The 22437-nt window shown below is 30.8% G+C and overlaps 2 protein-coding genes across 10 annotated transcripts in view; both read left to right on the top strand.

Moving 5' to 3' along the window:
• drk (growth factor receptor-bound protein 2 drk) overlaps positions 1-6319 on the top strand; it is a 38158-nt gene extending 31839 nt beyond the window's left edge. For 5 of the 7 annotated variants that reach the window (XM_075310358.1, XM_075310361.1, XM_075310360.1 and 2 more), the window contains one exon: positions 2349-6319. In XM_075310358.1, coding sequence (XP_075166473.1) covers positions 2349-2522 — 174 coding nt within the window. In that variant the 3' untranslated portion in view covers positions 2523-6319. The remainder of the gene's footprint in view (positions 1-2348) is intronic. The other 2 variants (XR_012722785.1, XR_012722784.1) reach the window with 2 other exon arrangements.
• Positions 6320-10275: 3956 nt separating this feature from the next.
• The window catches only part of bbc (choline/ethanolaminephosphotransferase 1 bbc), a 36701-nt gene continuing 24539 nt past the window's right edge, over positions 10276-22437 (top strand). For 2 of the 3 annotated variants that reach the window (XM_075308809.1, XM_075308810.1), the window contains exon 1: positions 10276-10973. In XM_075308809.1, the coding sequence (XP_075164924.1) occupies positions 10765-10973 (209 nt within the window). In that variant the 5' untranslated portion in view covers positions 10276-10764. The remainder of the gene's footprint in view (positions 10974-22437) is intronic. The other variant, XM_075308811.1, reaches the window with a different exon arrangement.

The raw sequence follows: 22437 nt of genomic DNA, 5'->3' as shown, positions 1-22437 counted from the left end.
TTAAAAAATTAATTGATACTATTAATTTTTGTTTCAATTAAAAAATTTGTTGAATCAATTAAATTTTTAATTGAATATTTTTTAAAACTCAATTATAATTTTAATTGGAAAAATTTTCGTGACATTTTTGTCTGTGTACTGTCATCAATTTTCGGAGCTGGCCTCTTTCCAAGTGCAAGGGCTGGAAGGGCTTCTAATCGGTGTCCGCATATACCCGTTTCAAAGCCGCATTATCACCCCATTGATATTGTGTCCACTCCCGTACGTAATTGAGCCACGGTTGCCACAGTTAGTACAATTCTACCAAAAACGGTAGTTTTTTTACTGATTGTTAGAATTCTTTCTTTTTCTATAGAAATAAAATTTGGACAAAATTTTCTATAGAAATAAAATTTGGACACAATCTTCTATAGAAATAAAATTTGGACAAAATATTCTATAGAAATAAAATGTTGACAAAATTTTCTATAATTATAAAATTTTGACAAAATTTTCTATTGAAATAAAATTTTGACAAAATTTTCTATAGAAATAAAATGTTGACAAAATTTTCTATAGAAATAAAATTCTGACAAAATTTTCTATAGAAGCCACTGTGGTGCAATGGTTAGCATGCCCGCTTTGCATACACAGGGTCGTGAGTTCAAACCCAGTTTCGACCAAAATTTTCTATAGAAAAAATTGACAAAATTTTCTATGGATATAAAATTTTGACAAAATTTTCTATGGATATAAAATTTTGACAAAATTTTCTATAGAAATAAAATTCTGACAAAATTTTCTATAGAAGCCATTGTGGTGCAATGGTTAGCATGCCCGCTTTGCATGCACAGGGTCGTGGGTTCAAACCCAGTTTCGACCAAACACCAAAAAATTTTTCAGCGGTGGATATCCCACCTCAGTAATGCCGGTGACATTTCTGAGGGTTTCAAAGCTTCTCTAAGTGGTCTCACTGCAATGTGGAACGCCGTTCGGAATCGGCTATAAAAAGGAGCTCCCTTGTCATTGAGCTTAACACAGAATCGGGCAGCACTCAGTGATAAGAGAGAAGTTCACCACTGTAGTATCACAATGGACTGAATAGTCTAAGCGAGCCTGAAATATCGGGCTGCCACTATACCTAACCTTCTATAGAAATAAAATTTTGACAAAATTTTCTATAGAATAAAAGTTTGACAAAATTTTCTTTAGAAATAAAATTTGAACAAAATTTTCTATAAAAATAAAATTTTGACAAAATTTTCTATAGAAATAAAATTTTGACAAAATTTTCTATAGAATACTATTATGAGAAAATTTTCTTTAGAAATAAAATTTTCATAAAATTTTCTATATAAATACAATTTTGACAAAATTTTCTATAGAAATAAAAATTTTGACAAAATTTTCTATATAAATACAATTTTGACAAAATTTTCTATAGAAATAAAATTTTGACAAAATTTTCTATATAAATACAATTTTGACAAAATTTTCTATAGAAATAAAAATTTTGACAAAATTTTCTATACAAATAAAATTTTGACAAAATTTTATATAGAAATACAATTGTGACATTTTATATAGAAATAAAAGTTTGACAACATTTTCTATAAACATAAAATATTGACAAAATTTTCTATACAATAAAAATTTTGACAAAATTTTCTATATAAATACAATTTTGACAAAATTTTGTATAGAAAACAAATTTTGACAAAATTTTCTATGGAAATACAATGTTGACAACATTTTCTATAGAAATAAAATTATGACAAAATTCCCCATAAAATGAAATATTACAAAATTTCTTATAGAAATTAAATATGTTCTTCAAAATAAGAGTTTTTAAATTTGGTAAAATTTTCTTAAAATTTAGTTAGATTATTTTTGGCACGAGTGGCAACCATGATTTAAGCCCAAGACTGAAGATTTATTTCGCCTCACTTAATATGATCCTAGAGGAGGCGATTCTTGGTCGTTGGTACTGAACGATTTAATTATGTACTGTTATAGTACAGCTACACTGTTATAAATTCGGAATAAGTGGGAGTTGAGGTGGCTGCATTTGTCCATTCTTAGTTGAGCCTAAATCGCAGTAAGATGATTCATTACTTACATTAAATATCCTGGGCTCTCCTACTGTCCAGCTCTGCAAAAATTTCCCTTGCTCGAATCTTTGGTCAGGATTCAGCTGAGTTTCTATTACACGATGAGTGAGTTCCCAAAGGCAATACGATTTCATTGGGGCCCTTTATTTTGCAGTTTTTTTCGTACTACAGTTACACAGTTCCTTACTTGTTTTTTTTTTCCTTCATTTTCTTTTATGATTTATTTATTATTATTTTTTTTACATTTTCCTATTTCAGTTACTTGTACAAGCTTTGTACGATTTTGTGCCACAGGAGTCTGGAGAATTGGACTTTAGACGTGGTGATGTTATCACTGTAACAGATCGTTCTGATGAGAATTGGTGGAATGGCGAAATTGGTAATCGTAAAGGCATTTTCCCAGCTACCTATGTAACGCCATATCATTCATAATTATTGCTAAAACATTACAACAACAACTCCCACAACAACAGTAAAAACAACTTAAATACACAACAGCCACAACAAATTTATACAAAACTCAATCCTATTAAATTATAAATAAACAAAACAAAACAAATTAAATTTACATACAAAAAAACGCATACAAGCAAACAAACAAACATACCATACATACGTGCATATACAATTATCGAATAAATGAGAAATTTAGGAGAAAATATCCTCCCATCAGCGATACCACCACGACCACCATCCCCAAGAAACAATCACACCCATAAACATCCCACAAAACAAAATAAAAACACTATCATTCATTGTAAACACCGTAATTTCAACAAGCAACAAACGCCCGCAAAACACAACAGTTTATTTAAATTTAGAAAACAAAATAATGAAACGCCACATACATATACACATACCATAAACTTATGTTTAAATGAAAAAAAGAAATAATAATAATATTATTATTACTGTAATAATTAAAAACAAAACTCCGTAAAAATGCATTTGAAGACAACAGCAACCACAAAACATAAATTTTTTACTTTAAAATGTATTAAAAAAATATAAATTTAAAAAAAATATTTTTTAGTAAAAACAAACAATTTTTTACCTAAAGTTTATAAAGCGAAAACGTATAAAACCAAAATATACAAAAGAAAGAAAAAAACATAATTTAAAAAATTAATAATACAAAACTATCTTAAATTAAAATACAACAATAAAGCATATATCCTTTTTTTAACGATTACAAATCATTTGCTATGAAAGAAAAGAAAAAAAACTTTTTTTAAATTTATTGTTTGCTTCCATTTTTTTTAAATAAAATGCAATTATTTAAAATAAATTAACTAATGCTGTTTAATAAAACAACATCATCAACAACAAATTGCCATATTTTTTAGAAAAAGAAATCAACACAACAACTATTAAATGCGTGCATAATTATTATTACAAAAAAAAGAAGTATTTTGTGTTATTGAATATAATTTATAAAGGAATGTTTAACTTAAAAATTAAAAACCTATATATATTTTATGATAAATCCTTGAGATCATATATAAGTTTCAAAACAGCTTTAAATATAAAACAAACAAAAAATATTTTCCTAATAAAAATTTTTGTTTCTTTTTCGCCCTGGAGCAAAAACAAAATTGATATTATTTTATAGAATTTTTTAGCCATATATATATATTTTACGTTTTTCAAAAAACAAAAAATTTTGATAACTTTTGGTATATTTTTGTAGTCTTGAAATTTGGAAGGTGAAAAAAGTTATAATAGTCTATTTTGGATTTTTTGTTTTTGTCGTTTTGAATCCTTCTGAATTTGTTTGAAATAGTCGACAAAGTTAATTTTAAACCTATACACAAGTCCATATCAAAACTGTGTGAGGTTTCACAGTAACAGAACCTGGTTACATAAATTACTTTGGTTTTTTTTAAATGTATTTTTTTAGTTTTTGCTAACTCAGGATATAAATTTATATTTAGATAATTAAAACAATCAATTCTATAGATATCTACAGGGTAGAAATATCCCAAGATGGGAAAGAAACTGGACGGAACTTAATTTAGGAATCCAAAACAAAACCATAGAGAAGCCTATAAGAAGCCAATGTTTTGAAACTTTTCCCATCCAAGTTTTGAGTTTCATTCATATTTTTGCATTTTTTATTTAGAATTTTAGTGGAAAATCCGAAAATAGTACCCACATAAATTTATAAATTTCATTGGCAGTTAGTGTTCACTTCTCCGTTGTTTAAGAAAATTTCATATTAAAAAAAAATAAAATTTCTTTATTGCTATACCCAATTCAAGACATACACATAGATTTAGAAAATTATGGAAAATCGATTAGTTCTTTTAGCTTTTCAATAATTCAAATTCCAAATTTCACTTCCAAATTGGCCCTGTAAGGTGGGTATTAAGTTAGAGTTTAGCCGCTAAATCGCCATTTTTCACGATTACTTTTCTTAATTAATCCACTTTAAGAAATACAAACTTTTTGAAAATTTGCTTTGGGCTATTGGCCCATCAAGTTATAATAAAATTTGCAACAAATATGTATAATTTTATGCCTTTTTTGTACTGTTTTAGTTTTCACTTTAGCGATTTTTGCGGCTAAACTCGAACTTAATACCCACCTGTAGGCTTAGTATAATATATGAATAAATAAAAATAATAAATAAATTTGGAAAAAGCGGGTTCGACCTTATGTAAAAAAGTCGTAATCGCGTTTTTTTATAATTTTTTTTTTTGTAAATTCGACGTTGTGTCAAAAAAAGTCGTAATCAATTTCTTTTGTAAATTCGACGAACTATTTTTTTATTAGTTCTGTGTTTTCAATTCAGAATCAAACTCCTTCCCCATTGGAAAAAAACAGAATTTGATGTAGAGATATAAAAGCCGAACATCGATTTTTCGACCTATCGTCAAAAACATTCGAAATGTCCAAGTCAACAATTGGTCTAAACGACTTTTGATTTTTTTTAAGTCAAGTAAAATCGACTAATTTGCATTTCATCATGAGCATAATTGACTAATCGACCTGTAATAATATATTCGAGTGACTTTAATTACCGCAAAAAACGAAATTTATCAAGTCAAAAAGTCGACTGTTTCAAATTAAAAAAAAAAGAAAACTAAAAGTCGGCCTTTGCCAAGGTTGAATTTTGATTCTGATTATAATCCCTATGCCAATAAAAATAAAAATTGTATTCGATTTTTTTTTTTTTTGAAATTCTATTTTTTTTAGTTTATTTTTCAAAAAATTTGAATTATGAATCCAAGTCCTTGGTCCAAACGACTTTTGAGAAAATCAAGTCAAATCGACTTTTAATGTTGATGAAAATCAACTAATTTGCTTTTGATATAATCGAGTAACTTTAATAACAGCAAAAAAGAATTTCGACTTTTAAAAAGATATATCAAGTCAAAAAGTCGACTGTTTCAAATTAAAAAATAAAAAAAAATAAAAAGCGACTTATGCCAAGGTTGAATTTTGATTCTCATTTCAATCGCTAGCTTTAGATTTTCTTCTGAGTGAGCAGAAAAAAAGTCGGCCCTTGCCAAGGTTGAATTTTGATTGTGATTATAATCCTTATGTCAATAAAAAATAAAAATTGTAATTGTTTATTTTTTTATGGAAATTCTATTTTTTTTTTTTTTCAAAAAATTGGAATTCAGAATCCAAGTCCTTGGTCCAAACGACTTTTGATTTTTGTGAAAATCAAGTCAAATCGACTTTTAATGTTGATGAAAATCAACTAATTTGCTTTTGATATAATCGAGTAACTTTAAAAATCGCAAAAAAGAATGTCGACTTTTACAAAGATATATCAAGTCAAAAAGTCGACTGTTTTAAATTAAAAAAAATAAATAAATAAAAAGCGTCTTATGCCAAGGTTGAATTTTGATTCTGATTACAATCCCTAGCTTCAGATTTTATTCTGAATGAGCAGAAAAAAAGTCGGCCTTTGCCAAGGTTGAATTTTGATTCTGATTATAATCCTTATGTCAATAAAAATAAAAATTGTAATCGATTATTTTTTTTTTTATGGAAATTCTATTTTTTTTTTTAAATTGGAATTCAGAATCCAAGTCCTTGGTCCAAACGACTTTTGATTTTTGTGGAAATCAAGTCAAATCGACTTTTAATGTTGATGAAAATCAACTAATTTGCTTGTGATATAATCGAGTAACTTTAATAACAGCAAAAAAGAATGTCGACTTTTACAAACATATATGAAGTCAAAAAGTCGACTGTTTCAAATTAAAAAATAAAAAGCGACTTATGCCAAGTTTTAATTTTGAATCTGATTTCAATTCCTAGCTTCAGATTTATTCTGAGTGAGCAGAAAAATTCGGGCTTTTCCAAGTATGAATTTTGATTGTGATTATAATCCTTATGTCAATAAACATAAAAATTGTAATTGATTTTTTTTTTTTTGGAAATTCTTTTTTTTTCAGAAAAATTGGAATTCAGAATCCAAATCCTTGGCCCAAACGACTTTTGATTTTTGTGATAATCAAGTCAAATCGACTTTGAATGTTGATGAAAATCAACTAATTTGCGTTTGATATAATCGAGTGACTTTAATAACCGCAGAAAAGAATGTCGACTTTCACAAAGTCGATTGTTTCAAATTAAAAAATAAAAAAAAAATAAAAAGCGACTTATGCCAAGTTTGAATTTTGATTGTGATTTCAATCCCTAGCTTCAGGTTTTATTGATTGAGCAGAAATTTCGTATTGACTTATTTTTATTATTTTTTTTTTTTACATAAAAATATAGATATATTTTAACTTTTTTCACCACTAACCAAGAAGTTTCAAATACAAATTTGAGTATTTGCTAAACATAAAATCCAAACTTCAAAATAATGCATGCAACTATATAGTATACATAAATACAACCAACATCATTCTCATACGGAAACTAAACTATCATAAAATAAATTAAAGAAATAAAATCCGTTTTTAAAAATATATTTTGCTATTACATTTCTAAAGGTTTGCTATTTTTATATTTTCTTTTATTCATAAGTGTTTATTTAGTTTTGTTTTGCATAATGAGAGAAAAAAAGTAAAACACTGTTTTTTTAAGGAAAACAAATAAATAAAATATGTGTATATTTAAAAGTTGTATTTTTTTCAGAATCTTTTTTATAGCCTACCCGCCAAACGTTTAGCCTAATCATATTTTGTAGTTTCTTATGAAAAAAAAAACGTACGCCAAATTCTCATACAATTATTTTTCTGTTCTTTGCAAAAAATTATATATAAAAAATTTTCCTATATATAAAAAATGATTTTTTTAATTATAATGAGTAATTATTTAAAAACAAAAAAATATTAAAATTAAATCTTGCTTAGATATCATACGTTTATATGCCTTTAATATAATATAATATTAAAAAATATTTAAAAAACAAAATAAATTACAAATAAATATAAAAAAACGAACATATTTTTGACTATTTTTCCTTTTTTATTACTTATGTGGCTTTTATTGGCTTATATTAATTATTATTTCATAACCTATTCTGGTGAGAAATATTTCTTATAAACAAGGTACTTTATACATATAGGGATTGTTTAAACTGAATATGTAAAACGAAGACAGCTAATAAAATAAAAAAAAATAGTATATCAAAACATAACTAATGAAATAGAATGTAAAACAAGAATAAACAAAAAAAACATCAATAATGTATTAAAACATTTTATTTGAATTCCATAACCAGTAATTGTAGAGAATTTTCAAAAGTTTTGTTTGTAGACCACTCAGAATCGATGAATATTTTAACAACTTAAGATACTATGTTCGGATTTTCCCCCAAAAATAAAAGTATATGACGACTATAATATTTTTATCCAATCTTGTCAAACCTTGGATGGAAAAGTTTTAAAGCATTGATTGTGTACAATTTCACCTATTAAAACTAAATAACTCAAAGAAATAATCGTGGAAAGGCAGCTTGAAAACCGAACATAGTACTTACCTTTATTGATTCTGACATTGTCAGAGATAATTTATGATCCTGACATTCTCACAATTTAAATTTTCGCTGATGAGATGTTCAGTGCAACGATGTTCTGGATACCTCATGCAAATATTGCATTGAGTACTAAAAGAAAACAGGCCAAGTATATCGTATCACAGTTGTTTCGATATTCGATACACTCACAAGGAAAAAGTAAATAAAGACAGAGAAAAAATTATTTGTTTTTATTTATATTTTAAAATAAAAAATTATTTATCGTTGCGAAAATCTAACAATGGTTTTTATAAGAGACACTATTTTGTGTTCTTATCTTAATAAAATAATGCTTTGAATAAAATTATTTAAGTTTTTATTTTAATTTTGAAGTTTTTATAAGAGACTATTTTGTGACTATATTAATAAAAAAATGCTTCGAATAAAATTATTTTAGTTTAAATTATTTACATTATTTTTTTTATTTTAATTTTGAATAACTTTTTCAATTGTTATTATCATAATTTCAATATTTTAATATCAGAAATATTTTCTTTTTTAGTTTTTAAATAAATATTTTAATTATTTTTCAAATTGGTTTTTATAAGAGACACTATTTTGTGTTGTCATATTAATAAAAAAATGCTTTAAATAAAATTATTATTTTTTTTAATTTTGAATAACTTTTAAAATTGTTATATTAATTTTTAATATTTTCCCATGGCTAAATTTTAAACACTTATTTTATTTTTTTTTACTTGTTTTAAATATTTTCAAATTTGTTTTTATAAGAGACACTGTGTTGAGTTGTCATTAATAAAAATAAAAAATTAATAATGAAAAAGGTTTCGAATATTTTTTTTAGATAATTATTTCTTTGAATCTTTTCCTCTAACTTATATTGAGTTTTGCTGAGTCATTAATAGAAATAACAAATTAATAATAAAAAAATGCTTTTAATTTTGAACATTCTATTTTAAATATTTTTCAATTTTTTCCCCTTTTTTTAATATTTTCAAAATGTTTTTTTTAAGAGACACTGTGTTGAGTTGTCATTAATAAAAATAAAAAATTTATAATAAAAAAGGTTTCGAATAAAATATTTTTTTTTAATTTAATTTTGAACAACTTTTTAAGTTATTATTGTTTCAATTTGTTATTAATTTCCCATGACTATGTTAAATATGAAACAGTTGTTGAATTGGTTCAATTTAAATATTTCAAAAAAATTTTTTTTATTTTAAAAATTTCTCAAAATGTTTTTCTAAAAAATTGTGTAATATTTTTTTTCCAAATTGTTTAAAAATATAAAAGCAGATACTACATTCGTTTTTCTTAAAAAAAAAATCATATTTTTTTTACTTATTTCTATGTATTGTAAAGTAGGAACAATTAGATAATTGTTTCTTTGGATCGTTTCCTCTAACTTAGATTAAGTAAAACCGTATTTTTATTCTTTGCTTAAAATTTTTTTAAATTTGAAAACGATTTTTGTTTTGTCAACAAAACATTTCCGAACATAGTTGTGTCTTTAGAAAACCAATGAATATGCCAACTTTAAAAAGAGTAAATATATAAATAACATTCACTACAGCACTTTTTAGTAATGATCAACACACTAAAATTCATTTAGGTATACATAAAAAAATATTTAATATACAACAAATACGAAATAGATAACTAACGTATTTTAATAATAAAAACCAAACAGAATTGATTCTTATACAATTTATAAAGGAAAATAGATATGTACCAACAAATAGTCTCGAAATGAAAAGAAATGTGTTTAGTCATAAGAAATAAAAACAAAACGGATAAAAAAATCGAGCGATTATACAATAAATACATATAAAAATATATATAGAGGTGATATTAATTTATTCTATATGTAGCTCAATAGTGGGATTCTCTTATAAAGGTGAGTATTCTGTTTGAAAACCAAAATTAAAATGCAAAAGCACTTATTGAAATGTATTTATGTTTGGCAATTCTTCTCAAACTCCTTGTCAGAATGCTACAACGCACCAAATATTTATTTTATTATGGTCTTAAAATCAATTTTCCCATTGAAATACATACAATTTTTGAGTTTTAGTGGAAAACCCCAAACTTTTAAACCCACCTTTAAATCAAAATCTGGCAACCCTATACTATGGGGCTATTCACAGTGCTCGCAGCTTTTGTATGCAACAAACATACCACACTTTATGAGTACCCTAAGGCCAAGTAATCGGTATAGAAACATCAGTGACATTTACTAGACGTCAAACGAGGAAGAGGTTTTTGATTAAACATTTCTTGACGTGTGTGTGGAAAAGAAGAAATTAACACGCCACAATAACGCAAAGCGGTCTCGGTCTATGGCTGGCATAAAAGATTACTTAAATAAATTTTGAATAATCAAGACAGAGTTTAATTCTTAGAATTGAGCTAGTGTACGAGAAACTCGAATGACAATAACACATTTTTTCGTTGGATAGAGAACGACAGAAATTGTGGTGAAAAGTGGAAAAGTTTAATCGCGTGCGTGTGTGTGTGTACTTGCATATAACTGGAAAGTGTGGAAAAAAAATTACCACACATATCCATCATCCCATTTACACACACACTATCTCTCTCGTAAAGTGAAGTGCAATTTCGCATAAAAATTCAATTAAATGCAACTTTTTTGCTAAATAAATCTTCTCCAATTTGCAAAGTTGTTCTTGTTCTTTTTTGATATAACCTCTGCAAAAAACACCAGTACCAAAAATGGCCTACAAAGAACGCATACTATCGCCACAACAATTGAAGAAATTGTCCGAACATAAATACAATTGCACCAATTCTAGTTTAATGGACCCATGGCTTCAGCCCTGGTGGAATTGGCTGGTTTCTAAGACACCACTATGGTTGGCTCCAAATCTGATAACAATAGTAGGATTGGCTGTGAATATTCTTACAACATTGATACTAGTGGCGTAAGTACTTTGACTTTGATCATCTTCGGAAAGTGATGAAATGTAACAAACCAAAAAAAAAAAATTGTCTTTATATCTCAATTGACACGAGAATGTGTATTAGTCTTGACCCTGAAATGTTGAGTTTTATACGTTTGGCTACATTTGTATTTTTGACATCCACCTTTCTGTCCTCTCTAAAATGTGCTATAAAGCACTCCCACCAAATACCACCCCATTATGCATTTTATTTTTTAGTGCGGCGCGGGGTCGGCTGTGGCACTTGATGCCTTTGCTAAAGTGTAGTAGTCATTAGTCAAGGACGCAAACGTCATCACTTAAATTTATTTTGTTTTCAGATGTAAATCGTAATCTTTATTTCTGTTTCTGGTGTTCATTAGTAACACCCTTTTGCTCCCCGGCCCCTCTATAGAATGACCGGCATATTGCCCATTGGAAATTATTTGTTCTGATTGTACTACCGGTTTGAAAGTGTTTACTTTTTAGACAGTTATTAGAGCGGTATGTCAATATTCTCTATGTGACCCAAATTTTGTTAAGACTTTTTGTTAAATGCATCTGGCCCACTATCTCTTTAGAATTTACCTCTCTTTATTTGCTGACGTCGACGTTCTACAAACATCTATGGATCAGCTGCTTGTGTAGATTCATCTTCCGCGTGCATTCAACATTTGTTTAATGATAAGACTCTCTCTCTCCAGTAGAAATGTGTTTTGTTTGTATGTGGTGGACAGGTATTGAGTTTAGAAGGCGGGAAATTATTAATACAATATTGATATAGCTAAAATTGGTTATTGCCCAGTAAACAAAAACATTTGAATAATGTTTGCATTAAACACGGCTCGAAGCCATATGGCTTGAAAATGAATGGAATGCTTATATTTTTCAAATGTAAATCGAGTTTAGGGTAATTTTTTTAAATTTAAGGGACATTTGCAGTGCTGCCGCTACTACTTCAATCGAAGTATTTTGCTTCATTTTCACAAAATTTACTTCGTCACTCCTTCCAAAAATCTGCTTCACTTTTTGTTCTGCTTCAAATTTTTAAAATTTTTCCCATATTACCTAATTGCTTTTCCTATTCCTTTAATTACGATTAACAGCGGTTTTAATCATTGAATTATTAACCGATGTGGACCAATTTTTGCATAGGTGTTAGAGACCATATACTTACACCATGTACCAAATTTCAGCCGGATCGGATGAAATTTGGTTCTCTTAGAGGCTCCGCAAGCCAAATCGGGGGATCAGTTTATATGGGGGCTATATATAATTATGGACCGATGTGAACCAATTTCTGCGTAATTGTTAGAGACCATATACTTACACCATGTACCAAATTTCAGACGTATCGGGTGAAATTTGCTTCTCTTAGAGGCTCCGAAAGCCAAATCGGGGGATCGTTTTATATAGGGGCTATATATAATTATAGACCGATGTGGACCAATGTTTGCATGTTTGTTAGAGATCATATGCTGAAACCATGTACAAATTTCAGCTGGATCGGATGAAATTTGCTTCTCTTAGAGTCCCCGCAAGCCAAATTTGGGGGTCCGTTTATATGGGGGCTATACGTAAAAGTGGACCGATATGGCTCATTTGCAATACCATCCGACCTACATCGATAACAACTACTTGTGCCAAGTTTCAAGTCGATAGCTTCTTTCGTTCGGAAGTTAGCGTGATTTCAACAGACGCACGGACGGACGGACATGCTCAGATCGACTCAGAATTTCACAACGACCCAGAATATATATACTTTATGGGGTCTTAGAGCTATATTTCGATGTGTTACAAACGGAATGACAAAGTTAATATACCCCCATCCTATGGTGGAGGGTATAATACAATAAATTCTATTGTTTTGTTTTCAAAAATGTATGCTACTTCAATTTTATTCAATCTACTCCACTTTTTCCAAAATCTACTTCACGCAATTTTTCACTAGCGGCAGCACTGGACATTTGGTTAAACATAAAGATTGCCTAGTGCTTTTCCGTATTTTTCGAGAATATTGTTATTCAGAATTGTTTACATGGTTATCAACAATCACACGTTTGACTTTTAATCAAATGACTGACTGAAACAATGCCGAATCTAGTGTATTCCTGAATTAATCCCAGTATTATTATTCATTTTTGCGCCACCTATATGTAAAAAACTGAACATAAAAACAAATTTTTGCAATATAATCCCCATATAAATCGGTTTTAATTCGCCAAACGAGATGAAATGATAAAGCCAAATTTTAACTAAAGGTGGATATTAAGTTCGAGTTTAGCCGTTAAAATGAAAAGTAAATCAGTAAAAAAAGAATAAATATATACCACTTTGGAATTTTATTATAAGTTGATGGGGAATAGCCAAAAGCTACTTTTCATAAAGCTTATATTTTTGAAAATTAATTGTTAAAGAAAAGTAGTGAAAAATGGGTATTTTAGCAGCTAAAGGTGGGTATTAAGTTCGAGCTTAGCCGCTAAAATCACCATTTTCTTACGATTATGTTATGTATTGAAATTGAATATAACACGCGTTGAATAAGGATATTACTAATATTGAGTATTTATTGAATTATAGATACAATGGAATGGTGTTACACAATTGAAGTATTAGTTGCGAATGAATATATTCCATGATAAAAGATTATATTATAGTGAGAGACTCAAAAGTAGCGAGTGCAATTAAGGGTTATGTTAATAACAGATTCAAGATACAATTACATAGAATAAAAGGATTGCCATTTAAATAAAATATGAGACACTATAGTCTCCCAGGCTAAAAACGGACGTGGTCTGTTAAATATCCTGGCGGTCGTCTTCTTCGGCTAGATCTTCTCAATGGTGTGGACGAATCTGATGTGGGTGACTGCCGAGTTGTTGCTGATTCAAAAGGTGGAGCAATAGATGAGTTTGTAACTCGTTGCTCGATTCGGATTTCATCATAAGTTGGTTTTGGTCTCGGTGGCAATTCAAACGTTACTTTCTTTTCTGGTTTTTCAATGTTACTCTTGTACAGCTGGTTAATGTGTCGCTTGAGCTCATAACCATTATCGAGCTTGACTTGATAATGCATATTTCCAAACTTTGCTTTGACTGTTCCAAATTTCCAAGTTTGATTGTTCCCGCCATACCAACGCACTTGTACTCTATCTCCCAGGCTTAATTTTCGGACTTTAAGAGTTAAAGCTGTAGATGATGCTTCCTTCCAGGGGCGTATTGCATCCAGTTTAATTCTTAACTCACGACCAAGATATAATTTTGATGGACTATTACCGTCTGCTAATGGTGTTGATCTATATCGAAAAACAATTTCTTGAATTTTTTCATTAATTGATATTTTATCGTTTTCCATGGCTTTAAGTTTATATTTTAATGTTTGAATGTACCTTTCGGCTAAGCCATTCGTGGCCGGGTGCCCTGGCGCAATAAATTTCTGAATAATGCCATTTTGAGTACAATACTCATGAAACATTTTACTTTGAAAAATAGTAGCATTGTCCGAGACAATAATTTGAGGAAAACCGTGAGTATAAAATATATTTTGTAATATAGTTATTGTTTTTTCAGTAGTTGGTGCTTCTTTAATGACTCTTACTTCAGGCCATTTCGATTTTGCATCGACCAATACGAAAAAATAATGATTTTGAAATGGGCCGGCATAATCTATATGTACTCTTTCAAAATTCTCACCTGGTTCTTCCCATTGATGTGTTACTTTCGTTGGATTTTTCTGCACCATGGCACATTCGGGACAAGATTTTACCACATTTTCGATGTCGGAATCTATTCCTTTCCAAAAACAAAATCTTCTTGCCAGTTGCTTCATTTTGACAATTCCAACATGTGTGTGATGCAATTCCTTAAGAATGCTTGAACGTAAAGTAGCTGGAATGATGACTCGCTCACCACGGAAAATAACGCCATCTTGAATTGAATACGAGGAATCAAAATTGTTACCATCCATGATATCCTTTTTGAGTTTAGCCAATTCTGGATCTCGATCTGTTTCAAAACTAATGGTAACTGCTGTAATTGATGATGTTGATATTTGATTGATTATTTGCTCTTGAATGATCTTGACTTCTTCATCCAGAAAATGGGCGAAATGATTATTGCCTTGAATTGGGGCCCGAGATAAACAGTCGGCATTGACGTTAAATTCGCCTTTGCGATGTTCAATTTTATAATTGAAATTTTGTAAAAAGGATGCATATCTGAGTAACCTTGCTGATGTCATCGCTGGTGTTTTCGAGGTTTGATGGAAAATTCTGGAAAGCGGTCGATTATCGGTTATGAGGGTGAATTCTCTTCCATGTAAATATGTGTAAAATTTGTCAACTGCAAAAATTATGGCCAAAGCCTCACGGTCAAGTTGACTATAATTTTGTTCGGCCTTCGTTAAAGCCCTTGAAATGAATGATACGGGGCGCTCTACTCCGTTAATAATATGAGATAAAACAGCTGCTATTCCTGTTGGACTGGCGTCGCAAGCAAGTGTAACTGGCAATGTTTCGTTGTATGGGGTCAACACCCTATCAGCAACAATTTCTTTTTTTAGTTTGTGAAATGCTTCTTCACATTGTTTGTTCCAAACGAATTTTCGACCCTCCTCCAGGAGTTGTCGAAGAGGGAACGTTATTGTTGAAACATGTGGAATGAATTTTGCATAATACGTGATCATCCCAAGGAATCGTCGCAAATCATTAAGATTTTGAGGTGTTGGCAGATTCACTATCGCTTCGATTTTGCTTGGACACATTGCAATTGTGTTGTAGCTAACTACGTAGCCCAAATATTTTAATTGAGTTTTGAAATACTCACATTTGTTTTTGTTAATATGAAGTTGGTTAAGTTTTAACCTCTCCAGGCATTTAATGAGACGATCTTCACACTCGGGAATTGTTGTACCATGAATAATAATATCGTCGAAATACGAAATAGTTCCATCTAACCCTTGTAAAATTTGATCCAAAATTCGATTAAATTCACTTGGGGCAGTTTTTATACCAAAAGAGAGCCTGTTCATTTTATAAACACCTCGATGAGTTGAAATAGCTTGGATGTTTTTGCTGTCATCGTCGACTCGAACATGTAGATATGCCTTATACAGGTCTAATTTGCAAAAATATCTTGAATTTTTGAGTGTATTGAAAATTTCATCTATCCTTTTGATTGGGTAGTGTGCCGGTTCCAATTGAGGGTTAACACCGACCTTATAATCGACGCATAACCTTACGTTCCCATCTGGCTTTGGAATTACGACCAGAGGTGAACCCCACAAGCTGGTGTTTATCTTTGTTATTATGCCATCACGCTCTAAACTGTCCAGTTCACATTCAACCTTTTCGCGCAGTGCGAATGGGACTTGCCTTTCCCGAATAAAAACTGGTTTGGCATCTTTGTGCAGCTTGAGGTAACATACCGCTTCGGGAATACATCCAACTTTGGGCTCGAAAATTTCCTCAAATTTAGAAATAATTTTATCGATTGAATTGATTGTGTCATAATTTTTGCCGTTGTCCATTGTACTTTCCAGGTCGATATCGGATAAATTTATTTTCAGATGGCGAATCCACACTCGTCCCAGAAGGGGTGAGTGGTTTGCTGGTACGATAAACATTTGCTCGTTTGAAGACTTGTTTTTGTACGTAACTTTAACGTCAACAACACCCACTGGCACAAACACATCACCTGTATAAGCTCGGAAAGCTATGTTTGTTTTTTTAATTGGGTTTTTTAAATGCAATTTTGTAAACTCGTTTTCTGGAATTAAGGTGTATCCCGCTCCAGAATCCACCTCGAACTTTTGCTGCTTGCCTTCAATTTTTACGTTGATAAAAAACTTGTGTGTATCCACTGACACTTGATTGAAGTTTTGGTAGATATCGATCACCTGATTAATTCCAAAATCAGTAGGGTATGTTCCATCAGTGACAGTCGATAAACAGTTATCGATAGCATTTGTACTCGATTGTTTAAGTCTGTGTTGAATACATACTTGTTGAACATGACCAACTTTTCCACACGATTGACACTTCAGTGTTTGTTTTTTGATTCTGCAATCATTTGACAAATGATTAGTACGACCACAACGGAGACACATACCTTGTAATCCTAATTGGTGGTAATCGATTTTTGTTGATGTTTTCGCTCTGCTCCGGCTTTGACTGCGATGCCTGCTTCTCCCTCTTCGCCTGCTGTTTTGCTTTTGAATTTTGTTGATCTCCACTGCAGCTGACGTTGATGACCCATATGAAATTGCCTTGCTGTCAACTTTTGCGGCCTCTAACGTCGTTGCTTTTTCAACTATTTGCTTGAATGATGCATTAGGAGTTTGCAAAAGTTGTTCACGTATATGCCCGTCTCGTATACCTCTAATAAATTGGGCTCGAAGAAAAATTTCTGAAACGGATTTTTGGCACACACATAAAAACTCGCAACCAGCTGAACGTTGTTGAAGTACAGAAACAAATTCTGATATAGATTGATTCTCGTTTTGCAGCTCACTTAGAAATTTGTGTTGTTCCACAAGGATGTTCTTCTTCGGGCAGAAGTGTGTTTCTAGTAACATGATTATTTCTTCATACTGTAACTCACTGATATTTTTAGGTGCAGCTATGTTGGAAAGAATTGAATATGTTGGTGCTCCAATGTACTGTAACAAAAGTTTTGCACAAGTACTTTTGTCACTAAAAACATTTTTAAGCTGAAAGTGAAGTTCCAACCGCTCCTTATAGGTTTTGAAACTTTCTGTTTTTGGGTCGAAAACATCGAAATTTGTTATGATGTTAACGCTTGTGGTTGTGGCGGTTGCCGGTGTTGAAGCTATTGCTTGTTGATTTTTCATGGCTGTCGCCATAGTGTTGATAGCTTCCAACAATGCCGCTAATTGATTGGAATCCATTTTAGGTTATGGCAGTTGAATCCAGAAATTAATTAATTACAGGAAAAATCTTAAGATACAATTACATAGAATAAAAGGATTGCCATTTAAATAAAATATGAGACACTATAGATTACTTTTCCATTTTAAGGAATATAAACTTTATAAAATCTTGCTTTATGCTATTCCCCATCAAGTTGTAATAAAATTTACATCAAAAAGGTATTTTTTATCGGCTAAACTCGAACTTAATACTCACCTTAAACTCGTATCTTATACCCATCTTAAATCTTCTGAATCTCAGTAATGTTGCATATACAGAGAGAAAAGCAATGGACAAATATGGCAATCCAGATTTTTATGTGTGAAAGATAGATTTTTAGTTCTCTATTGGATGTGAAGCACCTCTCACACAATATATGGTTTATTGGATTTCCCAAAACAGATTTTCCAATATACATATTTTTGGACAGAGGACTTAACGATCCATCTTTCATATATAAACCTGGATGTCCATCTTTTTCCATTTGACCATAACTATTGGTACGTTAGAAATCGCAAATACATTTTACAATATGCATTTTTACTATCGGATTTATAATCCACATATAAATGTGGATGTCCATCTTTTTAAAAGTGGTTACATCGCAGGGAGCCAACGTGGTGCAATGGTTAGCATGCCCGCCTTGCATACACAAGGTCGTCGGTTCGATTCCTGCTTCGACCTAACACCAAAAAGTTTTTCAGCGGTGGATTATCCCACTTCAGTAATGCTGGTGACATTTCTGAGGGTTTCAAAGTGATTTCACTGCAATGTGGAACGCCGTTCTGACTCGGCTATAAAAAGGAGGTCTCTTGTCATTGAGCTTAACATGGAATCGAGCAGCACTCAGTGATAAGAGAGAAGTTCACCAATGTGGTATCACACGCTCTAAGTGAGCGTGATACATCGGGCTGTCACCTAACCTAGCCTAACCTACATCGCAATTTTTTGTATTCCTATATAACTTTTTTCACATATTTTTTTTATACCCTTCACCATACTATGGTACAGGGTATAATAAGTTTGTGCATTTGTATGTAACGCCAAGAAGGAGTAATCATAGACTAACCTTTTAGTATACGGATCGACTTAGAATTAAATTCTGAGTCGATTTAGCGATGTCTGTCTGTCTGTCTGTTGATGTATTTTTGTGTGCAAAGTACAGCTCGCAGTTTTGGTCCGATTGTCCTAAAATTTGGTATAGGGTCCTGTTTCGGCTCAAAGACGATCCCTATTAATTTTGTAAAAAATCGGTTCAGATTTAGATATAGTTGCCATATATATTTTTCACCGATTTGGTCATAATTGGCGTGTATATCAACCGATCTTCCTCAAATTCACATCCGCACATCCGAATATTTTATGAGTCTCGAAAAACTTGCAAAATATCAGCCAAATCGGTTCAGATTTAGATATAGCTCCCATATATAGCTTTCGCCTGATTTACACTCATTTGCCCAAAGAGGCAAATTTTTAACTCCGATTTAGTTGAAATTTTGCATAGGGAGTAGAATTAGCATTGTAACTATGCGTGCCAAATTTGGTTGAAATCGGTTCAGATTTGGATATATCTCCCATATATAGCTTTCGCCTGATTTACACTCATATGACCACAGAGGCCAATTTTTAACTCCGATTTAGTTGAAATTTTGCACAGGGAGTAGAATTAGCATTGTAGCTATGTGTGCCAAATTTGGTTGACATCGGTTCAGATTTAGATGTAGCTCCCATATATATGTTTTTCCGATTTCGACAAAAATGGTCAAAATACCAACATTTTCCTTGTTAAATCGCCACTGCTTAGTCGTAAAGTCGTAAAAATGACTCTAATTTTCCTAAACTTCTAATACATATATATCGAGCGATAAATCATAAAGAAACTTTTGCGAAGTTTCCTTAAAATTGCTTCAGATTTAAATGTTTCCCATATTTTTTTACTAAAATTGTGTTCCACCCTAGTGCATTAGCCAAATTAAATTTTGAGTCTATAGATTTTGTAAAAGTCTATCAAATTCTGTCCAAATCGAGTTATATTTAAATGTATGTATTTGGGACAAACCATATATATATAGCACCCAACACATTTGACGGATGTGATATGGTATCGAAAATTTAGATCTACAAAGTGGTGCAGGGTATAATATAGTCGGCCCCGCCCGACTTTAGTCAAAGCCGATGCCGATTTTTTCCTTAAAATTCCATTTTAAGAATTTTGTAATGTTTTATTTCAATATTAGAATATTTTATTGAACAAAGGCACAAAAAAACGAAAATAAAAAGTATTCAGTGAATTTCTTACAATGTTCTTTTAGAACTTCAGACTTTTTAGTATTCAAAAAATGAAATGACAAATGAGGATTTTCTTGCAGAAAAAAGACGCCCCGCTGTAGTGAACAATTGTTCACTGGCCACACTTGTCGGTGGAGCGGTTAAATATTTTATTGCCGCTGCTCTTAAATGTTGAAAAACCGAACTCTTCCAATATTCAAATATTTTACGTAGCATAGTAAAATATGAAACCATTTCATCTTTATTTTTACTCTTATCAATTTTATTGGGCATAGAGTCATGATTTTCCCATATGTAGGACTTTGAACTTTTTTCTTGTATCTGGTTTTATTTATTTATTTTTTTGGATTGGGGCAAATTCAACATTTGAACAAATGGATATCAAAGAACACTACGGAAAATTCAACATTTGAATGGATATCATGGATATCAACGGAAAATTGGTGCAAATATCAACGGAAAATTGGTGCAAATTCACAGGACTGGTACTGGTTATCCAGTTTGTCGCATTTTTTAAATAGTCATTATTTAATGATTTCCATTCTCGCTTGATATAAAAATCTTATTGGATCTAAACATTTAGTGAAGTTGAATTACCAGAATAACCTATTTTTCAATATTTTTCAAAAGTTTTTCATTTCTGGTGCGATTCCGATAACCAAACTGAAACAGATTTCTAAGAGTTTGTCCGAGACTTGTTCATGAGGACCTGTCTATGGAGTGCTACTACTAAAATGCCCCTGGACGTGTTCTTAAGAACGAGTCCAAGGCGTGCCTAAAGTGTAAATTTACCCCGTCAATGACAAACCCATGTTAAAGTGACCGGTCCCTTCCATACGTCTTGACCAGAACTAGGACTGGTCCATGCCTCCAGGGACTAGTCCTGTACTGGGACTGTGGCTGATCCATTTCCCGTAGGGAAATTATTAAAAAAAGATTCGGCTTCGGCTAATCGGCCTCCTGACGCATAAGGCCGATTATCGATTTTAGGCCGAATGCCTAAGCCGAAACTTCGGATGAGCTCTAATTCAAATACTGATTTAAGGCCGGTATTAAGTTTGCATTATCACACAAAATCGTTATTCACGTTTACTTTTCTTTCATAATTAATTTTGAAAGAAATAAACTTTTTTATAGTAAAATTAACCAAAAGAAGTTATAATTTTATTCTTCTATTGCAGTTTTATTTTTGGTTTTAACGGCTAAACTCGAAATTAGTACAGTGAATCCTCTCAGACAGTCTCTGGAAACTCTGTAAACCGGACATTTCACAAAAGTGGGCATTTGTCGTTAGACGTTCGCTATATAAGCAATTAATCTCTCACAACTTAACTCCTCACAATTACGGATAAAATTTAGGAGAACGTAGGTTTCCACTTTTGAAAGGTTTTGCTGTGTTTATATACAAAATCTTTTCAATGTAGCTCATCATAGAAGAAAAAAGGTTTAAAACATTTTTATATAAACCATTATATAACCCATTAATCAATCTATAAATAAACTTTTTAATTTCTTCCTCCAAATTTTAACCAATTTCTATTGCACCCCCAGGAAAATCTATAATTATACAATAACATATGTATCCTTGTAAACCAAACAGATTCTCTAGTTGAGTGGTTATTATTTGCTTCATTTGCTAACTCAGCCCATTTAAAAATAATCATGCTCAATTAAAGACTCTTTATTCCAACTAAACTTAAAGTTTTCTATTTTTCTATTTCTCTAAATTTAAACTAATTACCATTCCTCCCCTATGGAAAACCCGTAATTATAGGTAATTTCATGACCCACATTCAAAGAAATTATAACTTCACAATTGAATAAAAGGGGAGATAACAACCAAAGAATTCGCTAACAAATAAAAAAATATTCAAATACTACTAAAACTACTCCCTTCAAAAAATGTTCACAACTTTATAAGGAAACTAGATTTAAAATAAATTTTAAAAAATCGGACTTAACAAATTTAAATAATAAATTTAAAAAAAAAATCGGACTTAACAAATTAAAAAAATCGGGCTTATTTAACAAATGTTCCATATTGATTTTGTATTCATCATTACCCTAAATTCCATTTAGCATACTGTTACATATTAATGGGAATGTGTGTATATTTGTAGCACATGTTCTTCAGTTACTTAGTATCTCTATGTGCTTCTTTGGGGTCACAAAGGAAAGTGGCTTGGAAGAAATGCTACAAATAAAAGCAAAAGAAGAAAATGATACTTGGAATTCAAATCTATTTTTGTG

This window comes from Haematobia irritans, chromosome 5 (genome assembly GCF_050003625.1).
Source record: "Haematobia irritans isolate KBUSLIRL chromosome 5, ASM5000362v1, whole genome shotgun sequence".
Classification (NCBI taxonomy): Eukaryota; Metazoa; Arthropoda; class Insecta; order Diptera; family Muscidae; genus Haematobia; species Haematobia irritans.
Note: the sequence above shows the minus strand (reverse complement) of the source record. Positions and strands in the feature narration are given on the sequence as shown.